The 11,189-nt window shown below is 42.5% G+C and overlaps 1 protein-coding gene across 1 annotated transcript; it reads left to right on the top strand.

Annotated features, from left to right (window-relative positions):
• The first annotated feature begins 2,027 nt into the window (after positions 1-2,027).
• On the top strand, positions 2,028-9,869 carry LOC109927700. Its single transcript, XM_020527692.2, has 5 exons — positions 2,028-2,542; positions 3,905-4,006; positions 6,197-6,246; positions 8,254-8,388; positions 8,713-9,869. The coding sequence occupies exons 1-5, from the start codon at positions 2,122-2,124 to the stop codon at positions 8,827-8,829; spliced, it is 825 nt and encodes a 274-aa protein (XP_020383281.1). The 5' UTR covers positions 2,028-2,121; the 3' UTR covers positions 8,830-9,869.
• The last annotated feature ends 1,320 nt before the right edge of the window (positions 9,870-11,189 follow it).

Below are 11,189 nucleotides of genomic sequence, written 5' to 3'. Positions count from 1 at the left end.
CTCGTCCCTGCCTCCCTAACCTGTTCTTCCTCCCACCTATCCCCTCCTCCCACCTCAAGCCGCACCTCCATCTCCTACCGACCAACCTCATCCCGCCCCCTTGACCTGTCCGTCCTCCCTGGACTGACCTATCCCCTTCCTAACTCCCTACCTACACTCACCTTTCCTGGCCCCATCCCCGCCTCTTCGACCTGTTTGTTTCCTCTCCACCTATCCTCTCCTCTATCCCTCTTCTATCCGCCTCCCACTCTCTCCCTATTTATTTCAAAACCCCCTTCCCCTCCCCCATTGCTGATGAAGGGTCTAGGCCCGAAACGTCAGCCTCTCTGCTCCTATGATGCTGCTTGGCCTGCTGTGTTCATCCAGCCCTGCACCTTGTTGTCTCGGAAAGCTGATGTTTCGGGTCGGGACCCTTCTTCTTGAACGTTTTCTACTCAGAAATCAGGATTATTGTCCTCGCCGCGAACTGAGAGGAATCGCGAGTTTAGACATGGGGAGGGGGCGGGGAGTGGGTAGAGACATACGTAGAATCCAAACCAGTTCAAGGTAAATTTTTACTCAATTATCACGAAGCTGAATCTATTCTTGAGCTTCACCTCCACCACCAGCTACTCTATGCCCGTGCTCTCAGCACAAACCCTTCATTGATGTCTGTTTGACTGGCAGAAACCGAGAGTACAACTGCACTGACACTGTGCTGAAAACTTCAAACCACCTCCCCGGGCATGTTTCCTGCGGTAACTTGTAGCGAAGTGCATTCATTCATCTGTTCGCACGGGAGGACTTTGCACTTTTCATTCAGGGCAAGTATTGATCCTACATACAACAAAAACAAAGTTGCTGGAAAAGCTCAGCAGGTCTGGCAGCATCTGAGGCAGGGTCACCGGACCCGAAACGTTAACTCTGTTTTCTCCTTCACAGATGCTGCCGGACCTGCTGAGCTTTTCCAGCAGCTTCTGTTTTTGTTCCTGATTTACAGCATCCGCAGTTCTTTTGGTTTTTATTGATCCTATATATATTGACACTTATGAACAATTACAAATTTCAGTTGAACACAATTTAATTTGAACGTTTATTCGATTTATTTTCAGGCTTGTTCGGATCCATCATTGCAATTGTACAAGACACTGGCGAGACCCCATTTGGAATATTCCATATAGTTGCTTGAGGAAGGATATAAAAACGCATTGGAGGCAGTTCAAAGAAGGTTCATAAGATTAATTCCAAGATGAAAGACTTGTCTTGTGAGGAGAGTCTGAGCCGTTTAGGTTCGGCCTATATTCTTTAGTTTTTATGAGGATGAGAGGAGATCAAATAATGATATGTAAGATGTTAAAAGGGTTTGACAAATTAGATGTTTCCCCTGGTGAAGCACTTTGGAACAGAGGTCATAGTTTTAGGTTAAAGGGTAAGCAGATTTAAAACAGAGATGAGCAGGAATAACTTCTGTCAAAGAATCGTGAATTTGCGAAATTCACTGCCCCAGTGTATGGTGGATGAGGGATATTGAGTAAGTTTAAGAAGGAGATAGACAGATTTGTAATTAGTAAGGATTTGAAGGGTTATGGGGAACGGTCACGAAGGTGGATTTGAGGCCGAGGTGAGATCAGCCAAGATCGTATTAAATGACGGAGCAGGCCCCTGGGGTTGAATTGCCTACTCCTGCTCCTAGTTCTTAAGTATTTCTATATCAATAGAATAAAGGGGCTCTTATGGTGCAATGACAGTGTAGTTATCGCTGGGCCAGTAGGCCTGGGTTCAAATCCCACCCACTCTAGGTATGTGTGATAGCAACCCCCCACAGGGTGTTATGGGTTTTGTTTTTAATAACAAGAACCCAGGGCTAAATGTGAACAGCAAAGAGGTGGGAGGAGACGGTGTCAAAGCCTTCAGTTGTTGTTTCCGCAGACTGAAGTCGCCGGTGCTATTTGTGGCGGCGACAGCTTGCGTGAGAACTCTGAGCTGCTGAGCTTTTTAACCCACATGCGGGTGGTTACGTTCAGATTCCGCACGCCCTACATCCGCGCCCAGCCCTCTACCAAGATGAAGAGGAGGGACCCAGTGTCTCTGCTGTCCCCAATGAGCCTTCATACCGACGTCCTCCGGTAGCACCTTGTTAACATGAACCTCCTGGCATTGTTATGGATATATATGTTCAATTACTGTCCAGGTTGGGCTCTGGGGGCTACTGAAGGGGTTCGGGTTGTACAGACTCCAAGAACTCTCCTGGTGACTGAAGGAGGGACAGCGAACCTGACCTGTTACTATTCCCCTGAAGGAGTTGAGGACTATGCAATCAATTGGTTTCATCAATCAAACAACCAAAGTAATCAGGACGAAGCAATTGTTTATATGGACAAGCTCATGGCAAATCAGTCAATCCGACTGGTCCATACATTAGACCGGGAACGAAATATATCCCAGTTATCAATAAGCGACCTTCAGCTAGGAGACGGCGGCACGTATTATTGTGAATTCCTGGCTTTGAGTCAACCTTTTATTAAAGTGTTGTGGGGGAATGGAAGCAGATTGACAGTGACGGGTAAGTCCCATTGTTTCAAAGTGTACCAGCGTTAGCAGTATCGCACCCAGTCAATCACTGTCTCCATGACCAAATGTTTATTTGTGCTGTGAAACAGGATTGAGCCAGGACCCAGCGATGAGGGGATACTACAAGTCACACATCCTCATGCACAGTGTGCGAATCATCGGTATTGCTGCGATTTTTGTTGGGAAGTTGTAAACGGCAGGGAAATTGAGCAAATCGACAATTCCTGATGACAATTGTCACTCCAGCAAAGTGAAGATGGGAACTCGGTAGAGTTTGAACCTTTGGTCCAGCCATAAAGCACGGCCACTGGGGGGAGGAAGAAACCGGGTGTAAAATGTAGATGTCCGCAACATGCAACTGGTTTCAGTGCATCAATGTGTCCAAACCTGAAAACAATTTCACTTCGGCACAGTCAATAACTGGCATTTGAAGCGAAGTTTATTTTCTGATCGCTAATACGGTGCAGTTCAATATATCCAGGTCGAATTGTAAATAGTCAGAGAACCGCTTCTGAACTATCATTCTGTTTCCCCCATTATTGCACAACGAGGATTTGCATCATCTCCCGCTGCCCATTTGAGAACGTAAAGACCGTTGGTTGTGAATTGCATTCAATGCTTGGAGTGTGTTGGTGAATGCTTATAAATGCGTCAGGTGATGTCCTGACCTGCGAATATTGAACCCTTCACGTGCAAATATATAGCAGTCAACAAACAGAAATGTAATTAATCCCGAAATCTGCTGACTTTCCCCGAATGTTAGGTTTTACTGGGGTGAGTTTTGACTTGATGCTCGCTGCTAGCTGCTACATCGTTTTTTTTTACACTTGGGGGAAACAAAATCGGTAAATAAAACCAAACTTAAAACCAAACACAATGAAAATTCTGACTAAATCATTCCGCAGAAATCCTGACTGTCTCCTTGATTTCCAGCGCTAGGGACGAACAGTCTGCAGAAATCTCACGTTTTTAGAAAAAAATAACCGTCTGTCCAATCAGGACATTGGATGATTAATGGTAAACTCTCTGGGAATTCATCCAGCGGCTGTGTTCGACGCAATTTTAACTTTTTTTCTTGCTGTTTTAAGTTTAAATGAAAGAACACGTTTCCTAAAGCAAGCCAAAGGAGACATTCGGGATAAACATCAGCGGTTTTCTCTTCTGTGCTTAACAAATATAATTAAAGGTTGTTACTTGACGGGAACGCACAAAACATAGATATACATCCTGGGGTCAGCTCACAGACGGCTGGTGCAATGACAATAATTATTTTTATTTGGTTTTAATTAAAATCATATTAGTTAAATTGTTCGGCACAGATTTTCATTTTACATTTATGCAACTCTCTTTTAAGAACGCGATCGATACAAAAATCCGTTCCTTTACCAATTGCTGTGTATACCGCTGATTTTATGCGTTATCTTCCTCGCTGTGGTATTCAACAAGAAAATGAAACGTGAGTACTATACTATTATTAGAAATGTTAGATGCTTATCACCTACTTTTCTCATTAATACAAAATATTGCCACGATTTAATATACCAATGTGGCAGGTTAATATAGTGGTATAGCATAACAAACGCTTGCTCGAAAACGGAGACTGTCTCGTTTCTCTTGTACATCAGGTGGGATAGAATCATTTAAAAAAAAAGATACAGTCGAAGGGTGTTGTTAAAGCTCTGTTTATATACGGTAGCTAGAATGTAGCAGCGTTTGTAATTGTCGCACAGTTTTTAAAGCATTAATCTCCAGGGAAGAAGTTATGTAACATATGAAGGTCACATCTTCCACAAATCTTGAGATAATTATATTTTCAAATTTCTTACTAGACTGCCACCAAAATTGTTTTCCAATCAAGTTTCAATTATCAATTCATTGCCATATCCACTGTTCAACTATACAGTTAAAGAGGTCTACTGCACGGAAACGGGCCCATCAGTCTTCGAGACTGCCCCGGTCAAAAACAATAACCGAACAATTCCAATTCCTTTGGCTCATGACCTTGTATGTTTTGGCCAATGGTATTCTCCTGTCTACAAAAACGCATCATTATGAAAACATTGGTGAATAACATGAGGTGCCCTCATTGTAATGTAACAGTTACCTTTATCCTCAGTCGATGTTCATCGCCTTTCTAAAAGCGAATCCTTTCGTTTTGCTTTCTGGGAATTCTTTGGCTACTGTGCGGTATACACCGTACTTGTGTCTCGACTCACAATAGAAACCACTTTACATTAACTTTATATTTGTCCATCGGCTGTTTAGATTTGGATTTGGGTTCGTTTTCTGTATTAAAATCTGCTGAGCTCTCCAAAACTCACCACTCTGAGACAAGCCAAGCGTTCTCAACTCTCAGACTAACACAGAAAGGTACAGTGCACCGACTGGCCACAACAGTACTGTACATAGGCTTACTGCAGATTCCTTTCCCTGATGATTAAATATCTCTGGATGTAACCTAATGCTCATGTCAGCCTATTCAGTGCTGAAATACAATTCACGCTCATGCACTTTTCTTTTTACATTGAGTGTACCTGAATGCCCTTTAGTGAGATGTTTCCTCGTTTCATGCCTTTGCAATCGGGATATTTTAAACATGTTTAAAAACCAGAGCTTGTATCTCCTGGGCTGTGCCTATCTGGCTCCAGAATTCTCGCTAGGAACAAATTGCTGCAGATGCTGGAATCTATACTGAAAACAATAAAAATGCTGGAATCCACAGCGGGTCAGGCAGCATCTGTGGAGAGAGAGAGCAGGCTAACGTTTCGAGTCTCGAAGGCTCTTCATCGGAGCTGTGTTGATGAAGAGTCATCTAGACTTGTAAAGTTAGCTTGCTCTCTGCACGGGTACTGCCTAATCCGATGTGATTTCCAGCATTTTTTGTTTCAGTCCAGAATTCTCGCTGTCCTGATAAGATCAGGCCCAATAGTGAGCTACACTTCCCTGTTTTCAATTCCAGATTGCGTTCTTTCGACTTTGATAGTTCCACTAGTGGTAACGGTGCGAAATCTCAATTCACTCTATACAGAAGTTATGTATGTTATTGCAGCTCGGCAGTGTAAGACGTTTCAACGTGGATTGTGGTATAGAAGATGTGATTTAATGCTGCTATTCTTGCCTTGTCTCTGATGGGCCCTGTTAGCCATGTTGTTTAACATATCGTATCGATAAGCCACTCTATTCATAGGCTACAGAGTGCTGTCTCTGGTCCAATTAGATTTATACCGCTACCAAAAAAAGCTGAAAGTCTGTTCAGTGGCTTTCTTATATGTGGTTTGTTTAAACTTTTTTTTTATGTTAATGTCTCATAAATTGCATGGATGCACATACTACCAAAAGACAAATCTAATGTCATCCAGTGTGCAGTGTCCTTCAATGAGCTCATGGTCCCCCAGCAGTTAATTTGCAGTTGAGTTAGGTTGTTGCGATTCAGATCTTAAAGCAAATATTGATCCACGATTCTAGATTAAAACATGCTTCTGCGCTTTCGGTGTTTAAAAGAGTTTATTTTCGATTATATTGACTCTGGTACGTTCTCACGTTGCAGGCCGGTACAGATCTTGGCCGAATAAATGTAATTCAGTTTCAGGCTGTGCATAACACACAAGATAAGCTTCTAATTACTTTTGGTTGTTTGTCATTCCAGAGAAGGAAAAAGTTGAATACAGTTCCCCGCCTACCCGGACTATCCCAGAGGTACTGCACCTGTCATAAGGTTGTGTTTAGTGCATTGAGACCATGCCCCGGCACATTGTACACGTTAGGCTTTACTATGATGTACAAGTGAAGTCTATACGATGCATGAAAACGTTTTTGCTAACATTCTGAAATAATCGCCGATCATTTGTTCCATTCTCCGATATTTAACTTGTTTTTGGATTTTGATTTGAAATTTGATACATTTACTGTCAAAATCATCTTCAGATTCGATTCCCCACATCTTTTGACTGAAGATTTATCACCGACAAACATTACCAAGGAGCAAGGTGTTAAATAGTGCTTAAGAATGAGACAATATGAGCAGTTTATCTAAGAAAACACATTATTTTATAGGAGGCAGTTCCGAGGAGATTCACTAGGATGATCACAGGTATGGAGAGATTGTCTTATGAGGAAAGGTTAAAAAGGCTGGGCCTCTGCTCACTGAGGTTTAGAAGTATGAGAGGTGATCTCATTGAAACCTTTAGGATTCTTAAGTAACTTGACATAGTAAATGCCGAGAGAATGTTTCCCTTTATTGGAGAATCTAGGACAAGAGAGCATAGCCTCAGAGTAAAGGGGCGCAATTTAAGACTGCGATGAAGAGAAATTTCTCCTCTCAGAGAGCCGTGGGAGCTGAATTCTTGCGCGTATTTACGGCTGAGGTAGATTCTTGATCAATCGGGGAATCGAGGGTTATGGGGAAACAGCAGGAAAGTGGACGTGAGGAGTGTCGGATCAGGCTTGATCCTGATGATTGGCGGAGCAGGTTCGAGGGGCCGAATGGCCTACTTATTTTCCTGCTGTGGTCTTATGGTCTGAAACAAGTTGCTAGACGAGATAAAAACGGTAAATAGGGCGTTTGACCACAATTAGGATGAAAGCGATGGCGTTTGTTTTATGGTACTTTTCAGAACATCAAGACTTTGTGAAGCGCTTCATGCGGGAGTCAGTTCAGTCTAGGTCGGCGGGAGCAAGCTGGCACGGTCAGGTGGTCCCTGTCTTTGGGTGAAACGTGTTGTCATTTGGAAAGTAAATGTCTCTAAAAAGCTGAAGATTATTTCGGGAAGGGAAATTAGAGAGGTCTGAGGTAATGATGTCCCGCAGATGCTCTGCCGATAACCAGGCTCTAACCTCGTGTGGAGGCCCGCTGACGGATAGTCCAGGACACTGGGTAGCAGAGAGTGTGAGCTTGTGGGTGGAGAGTCGGCAGTTGGGAAGATAGAGATCAGAAAGCCTCGCACGAGTTTTGACGCTGTCATTTGAATGAAATAGAAACAGAAAATAAAATTGCAGAAAATAAGAGGCGAGTCAGCAAGAGAAAGCGAGAGAAATGACGGCAGAACTTTATATCTGAAACCGGCAGCGTAATGTTATTGTTGCTGAACCCGTAATCCATAGGCCCGGACCCAGTCAGGAGACATGGCTTCACATTCAAACTCAACATAGAAAAATGGAACTTAAAGGGTATCTCAATGATGGCGACCATAACAACTATTATCTATTGCTGTAAAAAAATCGGATCTGGTTGACGGAGGGAAATCTGCCGCCCTTACCCATTCTCGCCTACATGTGACTCCAGCAGTGTATTATTGGCACTTGAATGTCTTCTGAAATGGCCCAGCACGCCACTGTGTAATATTTACGGAAAAGCAACAAATGCTAGTCTTGCTAGCGAATTCCACATCCCATGACAGGTTATGACCTGAGATGTGGAATTCGCTAGCAAGACTAGCATTTGTTGCTAGGTTATGATCTTCATAAAAAAAAAACAATAGTCATGCAATTTATTTAACTTGCTATTATTTTAATTGTACTATATTTAATTGTAAAATGTTTTCGGCAGTGTGGGCTGAACCCACGTATCATTATGACATAAATAACGTATCTGCAAAGTTTTTGTCATCTTTTACTGTGTAAAATAACATTACAAAATTCACTTCGGGGACACTTCGCCAAGAGGTCTGTACGAAAATAACCATTAATACTGCTGGTTCTCTCCAGGACACTTCAAGGTCAGGTACAACAATATATGCGACCTTGTTTTCTGCAAGAAATGGAGAAGACCCGCAGGATCTGGAGGTCGTTAATTCTGATCTGTTTGTGGAAAGGAAAGCGACCAATGTCTCAACAGGCGAGGCACGTTGGTTTAAACAATGGTCGTAGATTTCGAATTAAATAGAGAGTGCTGCCACAATCCAGTTACTCAAAAGGTTTTAGAAAATAATACAACGATCATGATGCAGCAATTAAAAGTAATGAAATATTTATCCAGTGAGCCTACTGAGAGGCATCTTTCGAATGTGAATTAACATCGTGTGAATGAACTTAGCGCGATCAGTGTGAAGGATGAGTTGCTGCAATTTGTGCAGACTGATATAATCTCGAAAAGTATGTAGTTCTTTGCTCAAATTATTCATATATCAAAATACGGAAATTTAATGCGTTGTCCTACACTCACAGGTGGAGTATTCAACGGTGAACAGCCGCAAACCAGAAGGCAAGACAGAAAGCGGACACGAAGAGCAAATGGTTTACTCCCAGCTGCAGTTTAAACAGAGCGAAGCTCAGATGCGGTAGAGTGCAGCTTACAGTCCTTTAAAATGTTCTGACCAAACGTTAATGTTGGAAGAAAGCTGCAGATCTAAACTAAAGTCAGGAAATGCTGAGAGCGTTTTGTAGATTAGGCAGCTTTCAGGAAGAGAAAAACCTCGTGCGGCAGCATCATTCTTCCTGGCATTTGGGATATTTTCTAACCAACCTGTTCACAGATGTTATTGCACACCTTTGGAGCAGGTGGGATTTGAACCCGGGCCCCCTGGTTCAGAAGTAGGGGTGTTACCACTGCGCCGCAAAAATCCGCATTACTGTCTAATCACTCCCGGAATCCTCATTGTCATATAAGCTCATTTTTGTTGTCTTATCGCCATCTTTCCCATCTCCACAACTTCTGCCTGACCCTGTCACACTTTCCAACATTTTCTGTTCAAATTAGCACAAGATCTGCGCTAGCATCTAACTGTAAAATGGGAACTATTTGCTCCTGTTGTGTTTTGGTCATTCTGCAAACTGATCTTGTAATCACATGTTTCATGAATCAGATGTATAACGGGAGATGCCGATTCGGACGTTTAGTGAGGAGGGAGATAATGGCTTGTTGTAAACTGGAGGCACTTGTTTAAACTAATCTGACATAGGTGCTCATGTGCAGTTATAAACGTGAAAGATGCTGTCAGTGGTCCCATGTTGCCGCAGGACAGGCAGTAAAGTATTGAGGTTCTCCAGAAAGCATTCCATTAGAAATCATTGAAATAATGATTTATTGTTATTCTCTCAGTCCCGACTGAGGCTACCGTGGAGGACTCTTTTCAACCTCTCTCCTTGCCTGAGGCTTGTTGACACTCATGTTTAACCATCACTAGTCGTCTCTCTCCAATAAGAGTGCAGCTGTATGGACCCGCAGGACTATGGCTACTTTACCCTACTTTTCTCAGTAGTAGAACTTGTAGTGTAGTAAAACTTCAAAATCTTTTTTCGAATTAAGTGTAAGTGGATTTTAACAGCACAGTAACTTGATAATTATCTAAAAAGAAAAGCCCACTGAAGCTGCAAAAGCAAGTTTATATATGTTGAATGCCAAACTTCTCTATTTTGTCATGGAACTCCAAATCTTTTTTTCTTAAAAATACTTTTAACAGTTTGTGTGTAATAATTAGATTTTACCAAAGTCCCATGTATCTATCCCAATCATTTATGTTCATGTAAGAACCTGCAAAAAAATTAAAAGTTAAGGTATTTTCAAAGTCTTTAATTTCAGGTTTGCTGTCTGTTGGAATGCTTCAATCTGATTAGTTGTTTAGCCTGTTTGGTGAGACCACAGCTGGAAACTTGAGAAGCCCTTAACTTGGCGCTAGATTGAAATCAATGGCAGGAAATGAAAATAAAAACAGAAATTGTTCATTTCCGCATAACCCCTCCCCCCACCCCCATAAAAAGGTTCTTCCTTTCATGGTCAGTGAGAAACATCGATTCTTCATAAACTAAACAGATTAATGCTGGATATTAATCTCGCGAAGAGTTTGAAGGCTTCTTTGATACAGTTCAGCCACATGAAAGCGTAAATTATATAAATTAGCCACCACTTTATCCTTCAGGAGACAAGAATGCTAAGAGCCGGTGAGAAATCAAGCAAGCTATAGACACTTGAGAGTAGAATTAGTCCCTACTATGGTATAATACTTGTGGGGATAAGCCTTCAATGAATACTTTAGGTCTTAAAGCAGAAAGGAGATGATCAAGGTGGGCTCTTGAGGTGAACGGCTGGTTAAGGCAATGTTTAACGCAACACGCTACCTCGGTTAAGGAAATGCAAACTACAATTGCAGTGATGGCGTGGGAGCTCGTGAACCAGCAAATTGTCACTTTAAATACCTGTTGGCGCTTAATGAAGAGATTGTTAGACATTTTATGCCCAGCCGTTCAGGATTCCCTTTGCTAAGAGCAGCTCCCAGTTTGAACGTAAACGTGGGGATGAATATACATTGGAGAATAGCGATTTCACTCGAGATCGTCGCTGCTGGAGTTGTGCAGAGAATCTACGAAACACCTGCGTAAACTCCCCGAGACAGTTTGTCAAAATTGTCAGCCACTTTTCTCCGGAAAGCGTCCGAGGACTTTAAATTATACCCGAAAGTGCTGTGTTGCTTCACCATGTAGGAGCCACCGGCAGAAAGCGTGCTAACTGCAACACTTTTGCCTGGAGGGGTACAGGAAGCAAGGCAGAACAGCACCAGCCCCTGCAGGAGGGTTAGGGGGAACCCCTGCTCGCTGCGGATGGATGGCACTCCTCATGGTCTCCCCCTTTGGATCTGGAGTACTTTTGTTTTATTTCAAACGTATATTTTACTCATAAAGTATCTTTATATACAGAGTAGTCACTA

The sequence above is a fragment of the Rhincodon typus genome, chromosome 24 (assembly GCF_021869965.1).
Source record: "Rhincodon typus isolate 14 chromosome 24, sRhiTyp1.1, whole genome shotgun sequence".
NCBI lineage: Eukaryota > Metazoa > Chordata > Chondrichthyes > Orectolobiformes > Rhincodontidae > Rhincodon > Rhincodon typus.
This window is presented reverse-complemented; position numbering and strand designations above follow the sequence as displayed.

Excerpts from the sequence above, each read along its gene's own strand:
- LOC109927700 (XM_020527692.2), top strand. The coding sequence starts at position 2,122 with ATGAACCTCCTGGCATTGTTATGGATATATATGTTCAATTACTGTCCA. Across the intron at positions 2,543-3,904 it reads AAGCAGATTGACAGTGACGG|AACGCGATCGATACAAAAAT; the intron begins GTAAGTCCCATT and ends CTCTCTTTTAAG. Across the intron at positions 6,247-8,253 it reads CTACCCGGACTATCCCAGAG|GACACTTCAAGGTCAGGTAC; the intron begins GTACTGCACCTG and ends GGTTCTCTCCAG.